The sequence below is a fragment of the Nipponia nippon genome, unplaced genomic scaffold (assembly GCF_047370975.1).
Source record: "Nipponia nippon isolate SJK-2023a ecotype South Korea unplaced genomic scaffold, ASM4737097v1 scaffold_1, whole genome shotgun sequence".
NCBI classification, from domain to species: domain Eukaryota; kingdom Metazoa; phylum Chordata; class Aves; order Pelecaniformes; family Threskiornithidae; genus Nipponia; species Nipponia nippon.
In genome coordinates this window covers 77,240,516-77,263,379 of record NW_028262290.1, presented here as the reverse complement: position 1 = coordinate 77,263,379, position 22,864 = coordinate 77,240,516, and the positions used below count along the sequence as shown (strand labels likewise).

Below are 22,864 nucleotides of genomic sequence, written 5' to 3'. Positions count from 1 at the left end.
ACCCTTCTAAAATAACATTTAATAACATATTTTGTATTTTTACTTAAGAGGTATCTTTCCCACTAAAATACAGGGTGAAATGAAACCTCAAAGATTACAAAAACAGGAAGCTTAAAATGAATTTAAATTTTAAAAAAGTTTTCTAGAGATGACTGAGAGCAAAGGTTACTACCAATTATTAGACTCGTAGAGATGCATTATTTATTGAACATTTCAGGCAAGGTAACTATAGTAACCTGATTATTCTTTATTTACAAAAGAAGTCATTTACATTGATTATTCTCTTAATATATAGCTGAATGACAAACCTCCTGAAAGCCAAAGCAGATTTTTCAGTGGACCCTGAGATGAAGGGGTAGGTAATATTCTTATTTAAAGGAAAAGTTTCTTCCACAGAATTAAAATACTGTTCTAAGGTGATTATTTTGGATTGTCCACCACCATAGCTTTCAAGTGTTGACAAATGTTCAAGGAACAGAAAAACAGAAGATGCATTAGGAGGCTGTGCTTCTGGTTTACCTATCAGAGATTTAAACAAGTTGAACAGGTGACATTTTTCTTGATTTGTTGAGCAATTTCTCTTGTATGCCATTCACGGCTAAAAATGCATCTGTGTCCAGGGGACTCCTCTCTCTTGTATTCCCATACAAAGTCCTTTGGTGTGAGACAGGATATTAAGAAGAGATTTTACTCTAAATGCCCAATACGTGATTTTGTCATAAATACGTCTTGGCAGTGTCTTGTGCCCAACGTGTTTACCCTCCTGATGTACAGAAGGTTATGTACCAAGAAGGTTTTAGTTGCTCTGTCTCCCAAGAGTTCTGTACTATGACAAACTACAGTGTGGTTCTGGTAGGAGACATGATTTAGAAAATTGTATTGCAGGATTCTGGGTTTAATGTCTTCAGTTACTGTATGAACAATGTTAAATTTATGCTTACAGAGTGCTTTATGGTTCTTTTTTTCTTTGTTTTTGCTTTAGATTTCTTGCTAATTGATGGAAAAGGGTAATCCTTTAATCATTTTAAATTTGACTGTTTCCAGCTTGAACCAGCTCTGCCAGACTAAGTATATCTTGGAAGAATTAATGCCTGGCCTACATCTCTCTTACATAAAAACTGGAGACTTGACTCTGTAAGATAGACCTAGGAAAGTGTGTGTCAAGCTAAGTGTATTTTGCAGTTTCTCTTTCTAGGTTCCTTACAATTTCAAAACTTGTAGGATTGTAGCTCTGTTTCCATTGCAGACGTTACTTCTGTAGGTAAACGTGCTGGATCCCTCTTGCAAATGTTTTCATCTCTTGTTCAGGATCTCACTGGTGCTTTATGAGGAACAGGTGCCACTCTTTCAGAACCTAAAGGGCGTGAGCTGAATTCACAGCTTTGTTTCATTTATTTTTCTCAGGCTAATTGGCCTAGCTCTAGCGAGGTCGGCCATATCAAGGTAGCACTGGAGATGTCACGGCTACAGTTGTGCTGCACTCGCCTGTCTAGCTTTAGGAGCTGAGGGTATATTTTATATTTCCTTGCTTTGCAAAACTTTGAGCTTAGCTAGGAGCTATTTCATAGCAAGTTGCGGAGAATCTGTTCTTTTTATTTAGGCAGAGGGGACTTGTGAGAACTTTCTGAATCAACGAACAGTTGCAGGCTAGCTGCTTTAGTGATGCAGCATGTTAAAACCTGTTGATCAGTGCTCAAGCTTTCAAGCCTAAAAGATCATCTGACTTAAGGTGGTCACACTTTCCCAGTTTTTGTGCATGTTTAGGATGCCAGACATAAATCGGGGTTTTGTTATAATGAAGATTACCCCTCAGTTGTGTTGGTTTGATCGATGTTGAGTAGATCTTTTATTTTAAATATTACATCATTATCACTGGATTGTGCAATGGCCAAGTAAACTACTGGTCAGGTAACTCAGGTTCTGTTTCCAAGGAAATTTTTCAGACTCACGTGGTGGTCTTTGTATTAACACTTGGTTTCCACCCAAAATGCAGACCTGCATTTTATATGCTTTGTAGGTGTTGGTTGACACACTGAATTTGATACCAGCAATGATAAACATTGGTGCCTGCTTTGTTGAGTTAGGTACAGCTGAGTTAGTACTTCTCAAGTAAAGCAGAGGAAAACGTTGTGGTGCTGGGGCCTGACAGGATCCAGCATCCCGATAGGGAAAACGTATCTTTGGACGTAAGCTGGTGGGACTGATGGAGAGGGCTTTAAACTAGAATCGATGGGGGAAGGGGATTGCCGAAGGTAAGCCAAAGGTTGACAGGGCGTTGCCTGAGGGTGGCAATGCTAGCGGGAACATTTACTCTGCTCCTGGGAGCACGGAGGGCTCGGGAGCGTATCTGAAATGCTTGTACACCAACGCACGCAGTATGAGAAACGAACAGGATGAACTGGAAGCGTTGGTCAGCTCCCAGAGCTACAATATCATTGGTATTAGTGAGACTTGGTGGAATGAGTCCCACAGCTGGAGTGCTGGGATGGAGGGCTACAGGCTGTTAGGAGGGATAGGCAGGGCAGGCGAGGTGGAGGAGTTGCACTGTATGTAAGGGAGAGGTTTGATTGTACAGCCCTTACAGTTAGTGATGATGTGGTGGAGAGCTTCTGGGTGAGGATTAGGGGATGGAAAACAAAGCAGATGTTGTAGTGGGTGTCTATTACCAATTGCCCAGCCAGGATGTAAGCACTGATGAGTTACTCTATAGGCAATTAGGAGAAATTGCTGGATCAGCAGCCCTTGTCCTTATGGGAGATTTCAGCTTGCCAGACATCAACTGGGAATATCACACTGCTGTGATCAGCAGGTCTTGGAAATTCTTGAAGTTTGTGGAAGATAAATTCTTGTCACAAGTACTCAGTGAGCCAACTAGGAAAGATGCCCTCCTAGACTGTTTGTGAATAGAGAGGGACTTGTGGGAGATGTGATGGTAGGTGGCTGTCCTGGCCACAGTGATCATGAAATGGTTGAGTTTAAAGTTTTCAGTATAATGAGAAAAAAGGACAGCAGAGTTGCTACCCTGGACTTCGAGAGAGCAAACTTTAAGCTATTCAGGGAGCTATTCAGCAGAGTACCCTGGGAATCTGCTTCTGAGGACTTCGAAGTCCACGAGTGCTGGTCAGTTTTTAAGAAGCACCTTCTAGAAGCACAGGAGCAGGCAATTCCCCTGTGTCGTAAGTCAAGCAAGTGGAGCAGAAGTCCAGCTTGGCTGAAGAGGGAACTCCTCGTGGAGCTCAAGAGGAAAAAGAAATTGTATGATCTCTGGAAGCAAGGTCAGGCTTTGCAGGAAGATTACAGAGCTCTGGTTCGTGTATTCAGGAAGAAGACACAAAAGGGCAAAGCTCAAATAGACTTGAAACTGTGTTGTGTCCGACAACAAGAAGGGCTTTTTAAAGTACGTTAATAGCAAAAGGAGGTCTAAAGAAAACATTGGACCTATACTTGTTGAAGATCATCATCTGACTAATAGGGATGAAGAAGAAGTTGAGGCAGTCAATGCTTTTTTGCCTCGGTCTTCAATAATACTGACAGACCTTGGGCTGCCCTGTCCCCTGATTTAGAGGACCATGAGTGTGGGAACAGTGACTTTTCATTTGTGGACACTGAAATTGTAAGGGACCAGCTGTATCACCTGAATGTTCGTTCACAAGTCCATGGGGCCTGATGGGATTCATCCCAGAGTACTGAAGGAGCTAGCAGATGTTATGGCAGGACCTCCCTCGATCATCTGCCAAAGGTCTTGGGAGTCTAGAGGAGTCCCTGCTGACTGGAAGCTAGACAATGTTATTCCAATCTACAAAAAGGGCGTGAGGGAAGACCTGGGGACCTACAGACCTGTAATTCTAACATCAGTTCCTGGAAAAATTATGGAGAAGATTATACTAGATACTATTGAAAGGCATTTACAGAATAATGCAATCATCAGGCACAGTCAACGTGGGTTCACAAAAGGAAAGTCCTGTTTAACCAATTTGATATCCTTCTATGATAAGGTCACTCACCTAGTGGATGAGGGAAAGGTGGTGGATGTAGTTTTTCTGGATTTTATTAAGGCTTTTGATACTGTCCCTCACAGCATCCTTCTGGACAAGTTCTCCAGCTGTGGGATGAGCGAGTTCGTGGTGCACTGGGTGAAGAACTGGCTGAAGGGCAGGGCTCAAAGGGCTGTAGTGAATGGGGCTGCATCTGGCTGGAGACCTGTCACCAGCAGTGTTCCTCAGGGCTCAATTCTAGGGCCAGTTCTGTTCAATACATTCATCAATGATCTGGATGCAGGAGTTGAATGAACCATTAGCAAGTTTGCTGATGATACCAAACCGGGAGGAGCTGACTCTCTTGAGGGACAGGAGGCCTTGCAGAGGGATCTGGATAGATTGGAGCATTGGGCTATGATTAATGGGATGAAATTTAACAAGTCCAAATGCCAGATTCTGCACCTAGGATGGAGTAATGCCAGGCACAAGTATAAACGGGGAGAGGAGTGGCCGGAGAGCAGCCCTGCAGAAAGGGATCTGGGGATGCCGGTTGACAGCAGGCTCAATATGAGCCAGCAGTGTGCCCTGGCAGCCAAGAGGGCAAACCGCATCCTGGGGTGCATCAAACACGGCATAACCAGCTGGTCAGAAGAGGTGATTATCCCGCTGTGTTCTGCGTTGGTGCGGCCCCACCTTGAGTACTGTGTGCAGTTCTGGGCCACACCATATAAGAAGGATGTGAAGGTCCTTGAATGCATCCAGAGGAGGACAACAAAGCTGGTGACAGGGCTGGAAGGCATGGCCTATGAGGAGCAGCTAAGGACCTTGGGCTTGTCTAGTTTGGAGAAAAGGAGGCTGAAGGGAGACCTCCTTTCTCCCTACAGCTTCCTGAGGGGGGGAGGTGGAGAGGGAGGTGCCGATCTCTTCTCCCTGGTATCCAGTGACAGGATGTGTGGGAACGGTTCAAAGCTGCGCCAGGGGAGGCTCAGACTGGACATTAGGAAGCATTTCTTTACCGAGAGGGTGGTCAAACACTGGAACAGGCTTTCTAGAGAGGTGGTCGATGCCCCAAGGCTGTCAGTGTTTAAGAGGCATTTGGACAATGCCTTTAACAACATGCTTTAACTTTTGGTCAGCCCTGAACTGGTCAGGCAGTTGGTCTGGATGATCGTTGTAGGTCCCTTCCAACCGAACTATTCTGTTCTGTTCTATTAGTCAGATTTGACAGGATGAGAGGAAACGGCCTCAAGCTGCACCAGGGCAGATTTAGGTTGGATATTAGGAAAAACTTCTTCACCGAAAGGGTAGTCAGGCACTGGACCAGGCTGCCCAGGGAAGTGGTGGAGTCCCCATCCCTGGAGGTATTTAAAAGACGGGTAGATGCGGTGCTTAGGGACATGGTTTCGTGGTGGACTTGGCAGTGCTAGGTTAACGGTTGGACTCCATGATCTTAAAGGTCTTTTCCACCTAAAAGATTCTATGATTCTATTAGCAGAAGCCATCTGTGCTCTTTCCCCACCACCTTTTTTAGCGGTACCAAAGTGCTAGTAAAAGAGGTGCACTTAAAGGCAGTCCGTACGAATATACATTGCAAAGACAGATACAGGTACCAACGTCCACACAACCTGACCCGACTCTGCAGTCCTCAGGCTGCCAACGTGTGCTGATACATTTATACGCATACCCTCAGATCACGCCCGACGCTTGCAGCCTGGCGGCAGACCCCAGAGGAGCGGCAGGAGACCCGCGCTTGCAGCGCAGAGGCCCGTTGCTCTCGCTTCCCTCCCGCGCCGCGGCCCGTCCCTCAGCCGCCCCGCAGCCGCTTGCCGCCCAGCCGGGCCGGCCGCCCCGCAGGCCCCGCCGCCCCGCAGGCCCCGGCCACCCCCGGCCCTCGCCGCTCCCCCCGCCGGCGGCGGCGGCGGGCGCTGGCGGCTGCGTTCCTGCCCCGGGCGGCCGCGCCGCCGGCGCGCAGGGAGTTAACGCCGCCCGGTGCTGCGGCCCCCGCCCGGGGCGGGGCGGTGCCCGGCGGCCGCAGGCGGAGGCGGCTCGGCCGGCGCTCCCGCAGCCCGTCCGGGTGCAGCGAGAGGCGCTCCTCGGTTCCCGGCAGCGGTTCCCGCCGCCCCAGGTGAGAGCGCAGCCCCGCCAGCCGCCGCACGGGCGGTCCTCTCTCGGCCCAGAGGCGCGGTTGCCGCCGGGTGGGGGAGCGGGGGCGGTGAGGGGAGCGCCCGTCGTGGGCTGCGGGGCGGGCCGGGGGCGCGGGGGTCTCCTCGGGTGGGTGCGCGGCGCGGGGAGCGCCGCCGCCGCGGAGGTGGGGTTGGGGGGCGCCGCCCGCGGAGCGGTGCGCATCCCGCGGAGCGGTGCGCATCCCGCGGGAGCTGCCGTTGCTCGCGCCGTCTCAAGAGGGAAGCCACAGTGCAAAAATCGATTCTGCAGTGACTTCGGTTTTTCTGGTGATGGGTCAACACCAAACTAGACATTTTCCTTAAAGATACTATTAACTGAGGTTCTCCTTTAAAATAAAGGGGGGGGGGGTTAAAAAAATAAGAGAGAGAGAGTAATGGTGATGGACTCTGCACGGTTCTAAAACATCGGTGAGAGGATTTGCACACATGTTAAAGTGGGCCATGCCCTTTCTTGAGCAGAGTCCTGCTATGGGCACATTATTCTTGAACATCAGTTTTAACTTTGGCTGTGGAAGGCTGCTGGAGCTTTTGACGCGGCTATAAAAATTTCCATTTGTTTAGACAGAGTGAGAATTTTGTGGCTTTATATTAATCGGCTGCCTGTCAGCTACTGCCGGCTTGCCGAAAGGGTCTGCCATGGGAAGACGTCTTTATGCTTGCTCCTTTCTTCTGTTCCTGCCAAGGCATGTCCTGTTGGGCGCTGTTGGAGAGGGTATTCTGGACCTTTGGACTGCCGGAACTTTGTTCTCGTATTTTTGAAATACGTCGTCACTTAGGGGATCACAGAACCAAGAACACTGTTGAAAATCACATGGTTGCTTAATACTGTGAACAGCAGCTGAATTAATATCCTCAGTTTATTTGCAGCCATTTATCATCTTAAGTACATAAAAACCACTTTGCTGTTTCTTCTTCTTATCTTCTAACTCCTTGTTATTAGGACTCTATTGACAGAGTTTTTATTGACAGACTCCATTGACTCCATTAACTCTATTGACTCTATTAGGCACTGTAGTTTTCTTGGAAAAAATGATGCGTTTTTCCCATAATGTACATGGTATAATAGCGATACCCTGTAGTAACTGACTCTAATCATATGACCATAAAGGATGCATAATTGATTCTAAGTGCGACTTTTGTACTTTATTTCCTTGAGCATAGATTCTAGTATATGTTTAGTACATCCAGTACATGTGAAGTTTAGGTTTATTTAATAAAGTTTCATATTTTAAATGAAGAAAACTATTGTCCTTGTAAATTTTAATACGTTTCCATTGTTCAGTGGCCTTTAACAGGCAGACTTCAGGTTTATTTCTTTTGGTTCTTCACGTAATTCTCTTGCGAGACTGATTCCTTTCTATTTCCTTGTAGTGTAATCCTGTGTTTTTTAAGGATTACAGTCCCGTCTCTGTTATAACTTACGTGCTGTCAAGTTCTTTGTAAGGGCGGGTAGAGCGAAACTTTGTGATTCAATACTTCCTGTAAGGGCACTTCCAGAAAGTACCAACTTTGTCACGTAGCCTTACTAATTTCTGAAAATAATAACAAATTAATCATTCTGTAATTATAATTCTGTCATCGTATCAGCACCAAAGCCGCAGTGATACATTTGCCTATTTAAATGTAAAGGAGAATGCAGAAAGGAGAATTTGTTTGGTATAAGTTAGTGTAATGCATTAGGAAAAAAGATATTCAAGGTGGATGGTAAACTAGAGTGCTGTGACTTCTTGGACCCGTGTTTGGTTTAGTCTTCCTTGCCCTTAGGCTGGGGCAGATAGAAATGCTTGTAAGGTCGGTAGGAGGAGTTTAATGAAGGGGATATAATGGGTAGGATGCTTCCTGGACTCAGGTTTCAGGCATACGACAGTTAGAGGAGAGCTTTGGAGACCTTCTGGAGCCGGAGGTGAAAGGGCGCTAAAGGTAGTTCAGCAGTCGCTGTCGCTGTGGGAGGCGTAGAAGAAAGAGGATTAGTTAGCTAGCTACGAGACTTGCCTCTCTCTGGCCCCTGAGCTGGGTGTTGCTTATACCACAGCATGGAAGTAGTGGTGAGATGGGGGTTACGTTAGCAGGGGCTTAGCTTGGGCTTCAGTGGTTTGAAAGTGGTGATGCTTGGCCATAAAAAAATTGGAGATGCTCATTTTGCTACGGCTATAAAAGCTGTAGTGTGGCTGGATTATTTTGGGGGTTTAATATTCATGACAGTATCATCTATATAGAAGGTTTCTCTCACTGTTAATGATGCTAGCTTTACAGATGGGACTATTCAGTTGCACTTATATCTGATTTTTTTAATATAATTCTAGGTATAAGCATAGATGGCTCCTGGTGTCTCAAATGAGAAGAAAACTGACGATGAACAGTCTTCAAAGTAAGATTCAGAAATGAATGATCTTGTCCAAGTTTATGCTTACTTTCCTCCCCAAACTCATAACACACTTATTTAGTTTAAGATAAAGTTTATGATGCAAATATTGATTATAACATCAAGTATCTAGTAGAAGCTGTTTTGACAAATGGAGTCTTTATCTGCTTTCATCAGACCTACACAGAGGGCTTTGCTGGCTAGCCATTTTCAGTTATCAATGACAACAGTGAATTTTTCCAAGCATAGGTGATGTTTTTATTTTTTTTTTTTTTTTAATACAGTGAGCTGTTGAAATGTTGACTTTGGTTGCTGCATATGGCCAGACCTACCTGCTTGAGAAGTTTGAACAAATATTTCTATCTGTTTCTCTAATCCTTACTTTAAGCTTGTTTTAGTAAAACTGTACATGCATGTTTAGTCCTCAGATGTTTTGTTTAAACCCCCAGAAGTTGTAGGTGCTTTGCAACAGTGCGAGGAGAATAAATTGTCTGCTCCTTAGAGTTACAGGGCAAAGATTTTTATCAGGCAATCTTTGCCTCTGCTGTAAATCCATGGCATTGGTCCTACGTACACATAGTAATATGCTTACTTTTATTGCCTATTTTACCCCAGGGTCCAAGTCTGCAATTAGATGTGGATGGGCAGATAACCAGTACAAGTTAGTAACAGCCCCTAACCGCAGTGAGGCGATGGGTTGAAGAGTGTTGCCGATAGGGTATGAGATGAAAAAAGTGAAAGATAGTCACTGCCGAGGAAGGAAGCTGTAGTTAGGCCAGGCATGAGGACAGCGGTGTTGGCACATACCACGTGAATTTCCTTGTACTTCTGATAGAAGCCTCACCTTTTCCCGGTTTATTTCCTGGAGAGAAGCTTTTATTGCTGGTATTCTCATAAAGAAGGAAATAATTTTTGCTTGCCTGAGAACAAGTTGTAAAGTGATTTCAAATCATATCCTCTTTGTATGTAAAAGCCATTCCAGTAAACGTCAGGGCTGTCTGCACCTTTCTGAAGAGCCATAAACCTGTTCTTTATTTCTCCCAGAGTCGAACAGGTCTCTCAGAGGGAAGAACGAAGGCAACCAAAGCCTCTGGTTCTACCTCAGGCGGGGTTTCTATGAAGAGAGGCAAATGGGGCACATGGGAGATGGAAAGGAATTACTACTGAAGGGGCGAATGAACCACCCGCTTTGTTGGGCTGCTTTTCCAGTTGTTGAAGGTGGTAGTCTGTGGTGGGCAGGGACAAATAGGGGGATTGGAATTGATGCCGCTTTCTTTGGTTGTGCAGCTGCTGCTGCTGGATATTAGTGACATCGGAGAGAGAGTTTCAAGAACAGAAACAATTGTTATACTCAGAATATTGGAGTTGTAACTATTTGCTTTGCTTTCCAAGGAACAGTTCAGTTACCTCAGTATGGGCATCTAGGCCACTTTAGGCTTCTTAAGCTAGCCAATACATCCTGCACAGGATTGAGAGTGACCATGGCTGTAGGACCTGCAGAAAAGCACTGCCTTTCTGGAGAGGCATTAGAAGACAGATGAGATAATCTAAAACATCTAAAATAACACTCAATACCTATGTTTAGGCTTCAGAGTTGTTCCTGCAAAGTCTTAACAATTTTTTGCATAAACTCCAGGCAAACTCTTTCGTTTGTCTCCTCCGACAAAGCAGTTTGAATTTGCTGAGCCATGCTGTGACTGCAGTGAGCCTTCATTAAGCTATTAAGTCATCTGCTTGTGTCTGGAAGATATTCGTTGCTTAATTTCATCTCTCAGAAACTACTTTGAAGTATTGGCCAATATTTTGCTTAAGCTTGTGATTATTGACTAGTCTTTCCTACCTGTTTCAATTGAACTTAAAACATCAATCACAGAAGGCAGACGTTTTATGAATCATTCAGCTTCCTTAGTTAGTCCACTACGAAATTTTCCATGAAGGCGATCCCACATGCTAAGTAGTTCAGTTTTCCCTCCTTGCCTTGTCATTTCCTGGTTCTTCAGAAAGATTTTTTTTTTTTTTTTTTAAAGCTGTATCACTTCCTTACAGGAAGCAACTTAAGAGGAAGTGAATTCTTTTTACCTCTTCCTCTCTCTCCCTGTTTCTTGCATTTTTTTTTTTCTCTTCCATGGTTTTCTCTTTGCTTCAGATTTTCATTTGCCTCTTTCCTATTTCTGATCTTCTGTACTCTTGTTACCAGTCTCATGCCGTAATTTTTTCCTCCTGGCTGGATGACACAGAGTTACAGTGAGCCAAATTGCCAGAAATCCCCCTTGGGCCTGTCTGTAAAGCCCAAATCTTCCCACCCCTCTCAGGTGGCTAGGAGGGTCAGTCAAAACACAAGAGGTCAAGTTTGCTTTTCAGCTTTGCTATTGATTATCTGTGTAGTAAGGTGGTCTATTGAATATTCCCTGGTCCTGCTCCTATTCTACTGCTCGCCATAAAGACCCACCCTGGTTCATAGCTTTAATATTTTTTAAGATAAAGGTTGCAGTGTTGCTAATGCATGCTACCATCTGGGCTTTTCTTCAGTGATTTCATCCTGTGCAATGAATAGAATGTTAAGTATAATATGTGATTTATTACGAGACGTAAAGTGGTCATGAAATTTAGGATTTCCTTAATATAATGCATGAGGAACCAAAATAAGGTAGTGCAGGCATGCTTAGGTGTAGCATTTCCTGACTTCTACTGCTTGATTTTGCAAAAGTAGCATCTGTTCAATGTAGAGGTTTGTATATACTCTATATGTTTCACAATGCTCCTGTCCTGGCAGAGAGAATTTTATCCATCTCTGCAACCCTCACCTGGAGAAAATGAAAGAAGACATCCTGTACCATTTTGCTCTTGGGACTGGCACCCATGATTTTCCGGCATTGTTTGGAGATGTAAAGGTAAGACGCTTCATTTCATTCAGCAAACCTAATCTTTTCTGCAGAAGGTGGAAGTGTAGCTGTCTTCAAAATAAGACTGAATGTGTCAGCGTACCACCAATTGAGGAATGAATGGAAAGGGGATAAGGTTTTGTGGGTTCTTGTCACTTTCAATATCAAGCAAAATTGGGGGTGATTGCTTCTGACTGACTGCCTTCATCCAGTAAAAAGGCAAATGCTGCAGTCTTTATTCAGGTAGAACTCCCTTTTGGGGGGCTTTCTGGCCCGTCTTTTACTAGTTTAAAGAGGATGAAGGCATTTGAGTGCTATATAGAAGGGTTTTTTTTTTCCCCATAATTTTTCTTCACGGCCTCTTAGAGTGATTATGAGAAGAACCACATCTGGGACTAAGCTTTGTGTTAACTGAAAGTGTTTGTGTCTTCATGTTGATCTTTGCATGTTCTTTGATATACTGAATCATGCAATTGATTTTGTTTTGTTGAATACTGTCCACCCCAGTTTGTGTGTGTTGGAGGAAGTCCTTCACGGATGAAAGCTTTTATCGCCTACATAGCTGAAGAACTGGGGCTTGGGGGCCCTGGTTGTGACTATCCCAACATCTGTGCGGGGACTGACCGTTACGCAATGTACAAAGTGGGACCTGTTTTGTCAGTCAGCGTAAGTACCTCTCTTAATCAGATATGGGACACAGTTCAATGATGCTGTTCAAAGTAGAAAATATGAATGCACATTTCTTTTAAGCGCATAATAGGCAAACTCAGGTTTTTAAGTTTGTATCAGCTATGCTCAAAATATTGCAGTCAGCTAATTAAGAATTCCCTTTTAGCCCTTTCTTGTGAGAGGGCAAATCTCCAAGACCTTCATTCCTTTCTTACCTCCTTTTTCCTCAGTGTACCACTAAGGTGTTGCAGGAATGGCCTTATAAACTTTTTGAGCAGACTTACTGTTGCCTTGTCACTGTTCTGTATTCTGAATAATGGGGAAAAAAGGTCACTTAATGTGTGTGGGGTATTGGAAAAAATGGCTGTATCACATCCAGAGCTAAGTATCTGCAGTGGCGTTGTCAAGTGTGCTAACGTAGCTTCAGAGTAGCATCCCATGGGACTTGTGCTGCCAACTCATGTATGCATTTTCAAACTTCATACCTTTAGTTTGTAGATAGGATTACATACTTCAATTGCAATTGCATAACTGTAGTATCATTCTGCACCCTTTCTTTTGAGTTGTAATTATCGCATTATCATGCAAGTTAAGGTGGACTTACATGTGCTGAACTTTGTGACTAAACCACAAAGTCTGTGTTTTGAAAAAATTTAGCTTGACTATTCACTGGCACTTCAGGTTGGTAAAAAATCAGAGTGGGTTTTTTCTTGTGCTTAAGAAAGGTTCTGTGATGAAGTGCAGTTGTCAACTATTAGGAAACGACACTGCTTATGCTTTTGAGAATGTAAATATTTTATAATTCATGATTTTTAGAAATACTGTACTTCATCCATAGTCTGCCAAAGCCAGTGGGAGTCTTTCTGTTTACCTGCAGTAGCCTTCCAGTACGCCCATAGGTTTTTGTGGGAGTGAGTTAGGTGACATTTGGAAAAAAATATCAGGAAGGAGATATTTTCCAGCTCCTTCCTCCGTGTATATTTTGCATTGTCTATGTGAATGTCGAATATGAATTTCTGCTTTCATTTCAGCACGGTATGGGCATTCCTTCTATTTCAATCATGTTGCACGAGCTGATCAAACTGTTGTATCACGCCAAGTGTTCCAACATAACCATTATTCGCATCGGCACCTCTGGTGGAATAGGTATTTCCCCTCTTGATTTCTTTTTTTCTTCAAACCAAAGCATCTGTAGGAGAGTAAAGCGTCTCTCTGCAAGTAAGTGATTGATGGTCAGAACAGTTTTCTGCAGGAGATTAATCATTTTGCTTCTGTGGTTTTGAAAGAAAAGGCAATATCTGCCTCTGGATGGAGGAGACGCACTTAAAAGATCTGACAACAGGAGGAGAAGGACATTCCTGTCCTGTATGAAAAGTGTGAGATAAGAAAGAATATATAGTGAAAAAGGAAAAATTTCATTCTTTCAGAAATTATTTGTAATAATAAACTGAAGCAGCTAGGCATGCACAAAAAAAATCTCTTGGTGAATTCAGGGGCAAAATTGCCACCTTTAAAAGAAGCAGGGCTGGGTCAAGATGTATGTTTTATGTGTGTGAAAGCAAAGCGTTAACTACGTTGTGAAGCTATATCTATTTCTTTTTACTGCAGGTCTGGAGCCAGGCTCAGTGGTTATAACTAGGCAGTCTGTAGATGCCACCTTCAAACCTCAGTTTGAACAGGTTATTCTGGGAAAGACTGTAATTCGCAGTACAAACCTAGATGAAGAGCTAGCTAAGGAACTGATGCAGTGCAGTAAAGAAATCGGTCAATTCAATACAGTCATTGGAAACACTATGTGCACTTTGGATTTCTATGAAGGTAAGGCTGGCGACAGACTAACAGGAGTATATGGGTAAGCAGCAATAGATAAATATGGAATAATATTTTAACATTAAGGTTCCAGTTCACTGAACAGAACGCATTCCCTACTTTGAGTTATCTTGTCAATTGTAACTAACCTATTTTTCATATATGTAAAATCAAGAATTGTGATTAGCAGTGTGCTGTATTGAACTTTTAATTTTGTGGAGGTTTATTTTCCCCCAGCTCTAATAGATCCTCTGAAATACATATAGTCTACTATACACTTTTCACTATTTTTAGGTATGTTTGTCACAAAATTTCTGTGATTTACTGAGGCATCGAGAGGATTAGAGGAGTGAGAATTATTTTTGGCTGTTTTGCAGTTGGTTTTTTTTTTTTTGCACAGGTTATGTATCTCAAGTAAATCTTTTCTAAAAGGAGCATTGGAACTTGTTTCCCCTGCGCATTTTGAGCAAAGCAGTGATCAGACAACTGAAGAAGATATTTTGCTGAGTTGTGTCAATGGTGCTACATAGGAGGGGCAAACCTCCAAGGCTTGCTTTGCATAAGCATATAGACATTCAGGTGCTTTTCTGATCTCCCAAGTCTATTCACAAACATCTTTCAAATCTTGCAAAAACAAAGTGTAGGCGGCACCTGGTACTACTTTCCCTAGCTGTCGCTGAATAGGTGACAAAGGGTGCAATGCAGAGGGGAACACGTGGTCTTCATAACAGTGCTCAAGCTTGGTCAGAAGCAGACAGCGTCGGTTTGTGTATCTCCTCAGACACCAACCACAGGTGCAAGCCACACTAAAAAAATGTATCAGGAATGTTTTCCACTCATACAGCAAAACCTGAGAACAGGCTCAAGGGCATTAATTTAGGAGTGCGTCTCCTGAAAGCAAAAAGATACTGAGTAAAACACTGTGTAATTTAACTTTACTGTACATAACCTGCTGCTGGTTTATCTGTAGGTGTTATTCTTGAACAATTTGAATAAACTAATTTTCTCAAAGAATTATGATGGTATTAGCTAGTTAGCTTAAGAGACTCTTCATCTCTTGCCTTAGAGAGTCTGTAAGTAATAAAATGTTCATCCTTTTAAAGTAGCATCAGGAAAGCATTTTCAAGCCTTGCAGTTTTTCTAGATAATGATTAAACATAGCAAAAATGCAGCTTAAAGTTTGTTGCTGAATTTTGACGGACGCTGCACGTGTGGGAAACTACTGCTTACATTTTCCCGCTTATGAATTTGAGAATTTAAGCTGGAGAAGACCAACTAAATTATCGTGATTCACATTATAAAAAATACAAGTAATATGTAGACACTCTAGCAATAGCTAAGAATCACTTTGTCCTATTTGTCTTGCGCATGAAAATAGAGAGTAGTAGTAAAAGCTGGCCGCTGTGTAGGGGAAACGGCAATAATTGGGTGTTTTAGAAACTGATTTTGTTCTGTGACTTCATCACTCTGAAAATTTCTACAAAATTACTTTGTAGGACAGGGCAGATTGGATGGTGCAATCTGCTTGTATAATGAAGAAGAGAAGCTGCAGTATTTGAAGAAAGCTTATGATTCTGGTGTCAGAAACATAGAGATGGAGTCTTCCGTATTTGCTGCTATGTGTAATCTCAGTGGTGTCAAAGGTAAACTAACTTAAAGTCACTTTATTCAAGCTATAGGAAGTTTTCTGCATTGCAGGAGGGTTGTGGTAAAAACTGCAAACGAAGTGTTAACGTACCTTCTGCATATATAAAAACCAGTTCTGGTTATAGTTTTGTTGCTACGATTGTTTGATTTGTGTCATATGTAGTCACAACTTATGCAAAATTCCTCACATAGTTCTTATGCAGTTTAGTTCCGTCATTTGCTATTCCAGCCCATGGCAAGCACATAAATCATTAAAGTACCTAATTACCCTATAGCATTAATTTGTTTTCTTAGTTAGTTTTTTGAAGTTTACAGGAAGCAACTGGTTAATTTAAGCAATCAGGTGATTCTCATATACCTAAAACTATAATCACTTTCTATACTTTCATATCCAATTGAAAATCTAAATATTTTGTGTAGACTTACGGCCTTAAATCTTAAACAGTTGAAGATTTTTAGTAGCATCATGAATAAACCGTTCCTAATCATAAAACGAGTTTTTAATTTTTTTACACATGCCAACTAATTTTCAGTAAAGATTAGAAAAAAAGGATAAGCAATTACAAATAATGTAATACAGTGCCTTTCTACTTACCATGTTAACTACAGTCTCTCACTTTCCTTGGGCATTTGCCAATTCAAAACACTGATGTTTCTCAAACCTCCTTAAACTCAAGGAGGACGAAATGAAGAAAAATAAGCAAAAAGGCCAACAGTTATATCAAACATCCTCAGTTCTTACTGACTTGAGAGCGATTAAAATCCCAGCGCATGCTATCTCTGAGCCTCTAGGGAGCCTGGTCTGTTTTGCTGTCTCTGCTTTGTAGGTCTGTAATGTGTATTACTGCTTGTGCTCTGCAAATTGTGACTAGCAGAAACCCCAGATACAGAAGAGTGATGGTAGAGCTCAGCTTGGGTGAAAGGAGGAATTTTTGCCTTTGGAGCTCTGATTACCAAAAGGCAGCAGACGAGCCTGAGATGATCCATGAGATCCTCATGTACTTGCGGTGCTCCCCGTCCATGAATGTCGAAGGGGCTCATCTGCTGGTTCCCGAGGGAGGGCATCTACAGCACAGGGATTTGAGTTGGTAGATAGCAGAGGGCTGTAACTACATCTGCTAGAACAGTGTCTCTGATCACTTCCTACCAGTCAAGTCCTGGGTACTTGTGAAATATAATTCCTATCCAGGAAAACATAAGAATCATGATACAACAATAAGTATCTGCAGCTGCCTGAGAGCTCTTGCTTTATTAATGTAGGGATCAGTTGTCTTAAACTATTTGTAACATTTTTCATATCATCCACAGCATGCTAGTCCCCTCGCATCTTATGGTACTGTGCACCGTGTTTTTGGGTTTGTTTCCTCTCATATTTCTAATCTTCTAGCTGTTTGTTCAAATGTTTCTGCTTTTGGACTGTAGAAGTGCCAGAATGTCATTCCTAACTAATGCTGTCTTTTAATTTCTAGCTGCCGTAGTGTGTGTCACACTTCTGAATCGGCTTGAAGGGGATCAGATTAGTAGCTCACATGATGTACTTGTGGAGTATCAGCAGAGACCACAGAAGTTAGTGGGATATTTCATTAAGAAAAGTCTTGGGAAAGTGTGAAATATCCATCTTTGTTTTATAGAAGCAGAAGGCTTTTGCACAGCTGAAGTCACGGTCACGACTTCTGTGCATTAAAGGTCTTTTGCCTCAGAATACTTTACAGCGTTCCGTGTGTCTGTGGAAGTTAATAATTCATGTCACTGTGCTTTGGGAACTGAATGTGCTGAATGGACTTCAGTTAAGTTTTGCTTAGTGATGCGTTGCTGGGTATAAGACGCACTTTTCTGTGAACTGGAAAATGGATCTGTTGTGCAGGACAAGCCTGATATAATATATGAAAAAGCTTTATTTATCCCTGCTGTAAAAGAAAAAATGAGGAAGAAAATCAAACTTTTTTGCCAAGTACTCGCAAAACACCAAATTAAAATTAACTTAAGAATACTAATCCCTTTCTTGTTATTAAAAAAATATAAATTATAATTGTCTTTGTTGCTTCACTTGTAAAGAAAACTTAAAGTGAATGCAGTTTATTTTTTGCAAACTTTGACAAATACACAATGCTATTTTCATATATTAAAATTTAATGAAATTGCAAAGTGTGGGACTGAATTTTCTAAGCATTAAGGACTTGACGCTGAACTGTTGCATATCTGTACTTCCTAGATAGTGATCCAACAAGGTAATTCATATTTCATTTTAACTATACGATTGAATCAATACCCAGGAAACATTTATGCATTAAGTAATTTTGCATTGAAGAACTTTGAAATCTTTTGCTGACGCAAGGCTCCTGCTTCCTGAAGAGGAACCAAAGGCATTCAGGAGATGCACAGCATGTTCACAGCACTGCATTATGGTAGTTTGTTGTTTTTTTTTTTTTTTTCCTTTGTTTCTTTTTAAATTGGTTTTCATCTCCCTGTCCTCAGGGCATAACACTCACTGTTGCAATGGTTCCCCGTTCTTCTGAAGAACTGGAGAATACCTATTGACTCTACAGGCCATCAAAACCATTTCTGCAATTTTTTCCACTACCATTGACCTAGTATTTGTTTTTTTTTTTTTTTTTAAATCATACTCATTGCTGCTTTGCTGCTGTGGTTAGAATATAAACACATGGTCAGCTACAGAAAAATGCATTTAACTCTTTTTTGGTTTTTTTTGGTTTTTTTTTGTTTTCCTACTGCAGTGGAGGGTCCAGTCCCATTGGGAGTCACAGGTCAAAAGGGTCTGAATAAACTCTCAGAACAGCTGTCACTGATCCAGCTGAATGAGACTTTCTTTTCGAGGACTGTAGTCTGCAACACTCTGTTAACAAGCATAAGAGTTAGATCTAAGAGGGAATGATGACTAGTCATAGGCACATTCACCAAGAAGTGGCAGAAACTGGAAGCAATGTGATGAAAACATTAAAAAAGGAAGGGATGACTTTTGTGAACAGGAAACTGCCAGTGAGGATTAGTCTGCTTAAATTTGATGAATTTTCAACTGCAGAACAGATAAAAAGAAAAAATATAAGATTTTTTAAAAAATAAAAATTTTATTTTAAAAAATAAAAATAAAAATATCAGATTTTTAAATAAATAATAGTTTAGTCTTCCTTTAATTTTAAAAACACATTTTCTTTTTTATGCTCAGGATGAATGTCAGTTTTCAGAGAAAGCCTTTTTTTCCATAAGCTTAAGGGAAGCTTAAGTTCATTTTGTTTGAACTGTTCCTCCCTTATTTAAAAAAAGAACAAACCACCAACGAACCAAAAACTGTGCTTAACTATGCCTAGTGCTTGCCTGGGCATTGCACGAAGCCCTCTGAGGTCCCTTGGGAAACGTGCAGCAAGGCACATCCTTGCTCTGCAACCTCCTGTTCCCAGCACAGTAGCAAGGAGAGAAAAAGGAGATCCCTTAAGAAGTAACGTGCTGCACTCTAGGCTGAAGAAACTCTTATCCCAAACTGACCAGCATGGGTTTGGAGGAGACAGTTCGCTGGTGTAAAAGAAATACTTACTATGAATTTACTATGAGGAGAAAAAATATTTTATCAAGAAAACAAAGAAACACCTGATGAGGCTCTGTGAAGCTTTGAGGAAGCATATTACTGGAGTTGTCGTGGAGGTAGGAGTCTGAAATGGTGTGATTTGTCTTTTTAAAGGAAAGACAGCAAGAATCCGGAAGCTGGCTAAAAAGAAAAAATTCTTAAATCGTTTTTTATTGTGTGCTGTCAGTTGAAACTACAAAGCTTTTCTATTTGCAGTCTTATAAAGTAGGCACTTCTGTTTTGATAACTAATATGAAAAGATGTGCTACATGTCGGAATATAACTAGCATTGTGGCCTGGCTGGGTTGGAGCTAAGGTTCAAGCATTCGTGGAGTGATACAACGATTCTGTTAAATCAATACACAAGACCCTAGCAGGAAGCCCTGGAAGACTTCAGCCATTCCCTTTTTGCCAATACGTCCTTTCTCCTTCCCACTGTTCCTTAGGAACAGTGCTTTTTTTTCTGATAAAATATTTTTCTTCTGTGCTTTCTAACAAATGGCATAAAGGGATGTATGACAACTTAAAATTAGAATTCAAAGAAGACGAAGTGTCCTGTTTCTACTGGTCAGCATCCTGTAATGCTGTATTCCTAATGCAAGAGGGTGCTCTATGGACACATCTTACGTGCAATAAAATACTTTTCTTAGCTTCAGAGGAAACTTGCCAGAATGTTACCCTGATAAGAACAATTGTATTTTCCCTTGTGACCGCAACTGGACAGAAAGATAAAGAAATTAGTCAGCTGTGTGCATCCGGCGGCAAAGTTATCTTCCTGTAGGTTTTACAAAGACGTCCGTAAAGAATTATAAAATATTTAACAGGCTTTTAAAAGCAAATGAGTTATTTAATGTTAGCCATTTCTGTAGAACATGAATCAGGATTTGGAGTGGTGATATCTTTAAAAGCATATATGATATGACATGTATGTTTGATATTACATAGTGCAGTGTCTCCTGGTAGATCTACAAATCCTGCAAATCCCGGAAACCTCAACTTCAAATCAAAGGCCCGCCTTTGTTCTCTATGCCGCCCTGTACCTAGCAATACATTGCAGAATCCGTTTACTCCAGAGATCAGAAGGGATAAAAGCAAAGACGGAAGGTAGAAGATACGAATAGGGTAGAAGTGTGAAGGGAGAAAACAGTGGTTTCTACTAATGGTTTGTTCTGATTCATGGTGGTGTTCTGGCCGGCTCCTACCATTTTGTTACAGAAATGGTTGAGACCATAATGAAGATAGGCTAGAATGCATTTGTTTCACATTTGCAAGAGACTGAGAATGTGCAGTAACTTGATTAGTGACTTGAAGGGTGGATTTTTATTTTTGGCATCTTGATATACTTCAGAGAAGGATTTTTTTTAGTGGAAGGTGTAAGAAATCCTGAAAAGGAACATTTTGGAATGACCTATTGCAAGAATCGCTTAGAGTATAAATGGTTTTATCTGTCCTTTAAAAAACAAGTAAAATAATTCAGTAATTTCAGTATTTCTTGAAAATATACACATGTAATATGCAATATCTTTTTTTTTAAATTCTTCCTAAGTGCTCACAAAGATTTTCAGTGCATTATGTAACAACTGAATTTTCTTCTCAAGTCTGGATCTCAATATATTCCTAAATAAAATGTTTATACAGTTGAATCGGAGATGTGTTTCCTCTCTGTTGACAAGATAGGTGAAAGAAACTAAAGCATGAATGTTTTTAGATTTGCCCATCAGCCATCAGTTATGTTCTGAACGCAGCGCTCAGTAAGTGCAAGCAGCAGACTGAGCTTTGGGGATTGAATCTCTGTGCAACAACTGAATACACAAAAGCACGGTAGTGTGATTTGATGACACCATTACAGTTTGCTACAAGATGTTGAGGTTTGCTTTCCCTGGAAGTTTCTCCGTCTTTAAGTAGGAGTGACTTAAATACATGCTTTCTCTTTCTAAAATAATTACCATTTAATATCATACTCCAGAGTGAATTAAATTACAGTTTAAAAAGTCTTCTGCCCGAAGAGAAGGGAGGTCACTGAACAGAGCAACATTAAATCTGAAACTATGGTACAATAATAGAAGAAAGAGTAATGCTGACGGGGCAATGCTTTTGCTCATGCAGCAAACAAAATGCAGCAGCAGAAAAAGACAGAGAGAGCCGGTTTTACACCACGGAAACCTGATTCCCGATGCTTCTTGTTGGCGCTGAGCTTGTAACTGCGAGAAAATTTTCAGTTTACTGTCGGTCTGTCATGTTACAAGAATAAAATTCCTAGAGCTGCCCAGAAGCTCAAACAAACCACTGGCCTCCTTGTGAGATTGGGTCTGTTTTGTTTGTTTAATGTGTAGCTCCATTTTAATCAGCCCTATTATTTGACCGTGCCCACAACTAACATTTTTCATCACGTCCTAACTTTGCACTCAGGAAGCGTCTCCCAGGAAAGATGCTACTAATTGATGTCATCCTGCGGGCGCTTTGTCTGCAAAACAGGTCTGTGCCGTGTAAATACTTACAAGTAGTACTCTTAATAATGTTAAAAGGAAAGCCTTGTGATCACACAATAAACCTTGCGAAAGAAATTGTGGGTGGTGATAGGAAAATATGCCAGTTTACCAGATTCCCAGCCATATTTTCACATGATTTGACTGCGTTCCTGTCTACCAAACAGTATTTTTGGCTCCTGGGCTTTAACCTATTTAGCATATAAAACTGTGTTTCTTTGAATATGCTTGCCAACCTACTCTAATTAGCTTATATTAAAATTGTAGGCTAGATGTGGCGTGTTGACGGTATCATATTATAAAGCAGTCAAGTTTTAAAACCAGAGATGGATGCTGGCAGAAGGTTCTCCGCCTTTTCTGCCCCAGTGGTTTTGGATATCTAGCATATTCTAAGAGTAAACTTTTAAGTTAAAACCGAGACAAAGCCTGCTAAAGCTAAGCAGAAGTGGAAAAGGGCAGGTCACTCTGCCCCGACCTCGCTTGGAGACCCGATTCTGAGCGTAATTTTTTTCCCATTCCCGAAGGAATGAGTGGAGCACATGATGAAATATACGACCTTCTAATTTGCCCTGCAATATTCAAGATGTTGCTGTTGACTACAGCCACTCTGTTAAGGAACCCTGAAAGCATATAGTTTATTTACCCTACCAGCAACTGTGCTGTGTTTGAACCTTTTTAAGCTCTTTGTACGTGCAGCGTCTAAACAAAGTTGCTATTTGAGGCTGGTACTTGCACAGGATACTGCTTGGCACTGTACTGATGCAACCTAGATGACTCAAAAGAGCTTCCAGGATGGCAGCAATATAGCTGCTACGTCTTTCCAAAAATATTCAGAACTGATTTACTTTTCCTGCCTGTGTGCTTAATTTTTAATATTATCGTCTCTTTTGTGCCAAGGGTTTGTTGAGGGGGGTGGGTGGTGGTGGTCTGATTTCATATTTCTCATATTTCTAGAACATTGCAAATAATACAATCAAGCTCATACGTACTGTTTCTTCTAACATTACTTTCAGAAGTAATTTCCCAGAATGCCACTGCAGGGGTTGTTCTTGGTTGAACGTTTATGAGGTATCTCTTACTTTCATAAATTTTGTTCTAGAAAAAACAAGTCTACTACTGCAGAACACCATACTAGGCAAGAATGAATTTCTTTAGGAAAGAACAATGATGTATGAGGGCAAATGAAGTTAACAGAACTTGCCGTGAGGGCTGTTTGTCTGGTGGGTGTCTTATATAGTAAAACGAGGAGTCAGTAGTTCATTAATACTG

At 41.6% G+C, this 22,864-nt stretch overlaps 1 protein-coding gene across 3 annotated transcripts; it reads left to right on the top strand.

The window, feature by feature from the left end:
• The first annotated feature begins 1,461 nt into the window (after window positions 1–1,461).
• Window positions 1,462–21,043, top strand: UPP1 (uridine phosphorylase 1). Of its 3 annotated transcripts, none has more exons than XM_087760277.1 (8): window positions 1,462–1,508; window positions 8,464–8,528; window positions 11,296–11,413; window positions 11,912–12,070; window positions 13,105–13,219; window positions 13,682–13,891; window positions 15,379–15,525; window positions 16,999–21,043. In XM_087760277.1, the coding sequence occupies exons 2-8, from the start codon at window positions 8,476–8,478 to the stop codon at window positions 17,136–17,138; spliced, it is 942 nt and encodes a 313-aa protein (XP_087616403.1). In that variant the 5' UTR covers window positions 1,462–1,508; window positions 8,464–8,475; the 3' UTR covers window positions 17,139–21,043. The 3 variants fall into 3 exon arrangements, with proteins under 3 accessions (XP_087616403.1, XP_087616398.1, XP_087616401.1); XM_087760272.1 differs by lacking the exon at window positions 1,462–1,508 and adding an exon at window positions 5,967–6,102 and having other exon boundaries at window positions 16,999–21,042; XM_087760275.1 differs by lacking the exon at window positions 1,462–1,508 and adding an exon at window positions 8,027–8,080.
• The last annotated feature ends 1,821 nt before the right edge of the window (window positions 21,044–22,864 follow it).

Coding starts and splice junctions, on each gene's coding strand:
- UPP1 (XM_087760277.1), top strand. CDS start 8,476: ATGGCTCCTGGTGTCTCAAATGAGAAGAAAACTGACGATGAACAGTCT. Junction 13,220..13,681: donor CGGCACCTCTGGTGGAATAG/GTATTTCCCCTC, acceptor TTTTTACTGCAG/GTCTGGAGCCAGGCTCAGTG. Junction 13,892..15,378: donor CACTTTGGATTTCTATGAAG/GTAAGGCTGGCG, acceptor ATTACTTTGTAG/GACAGGGCAGATTGGATGGT.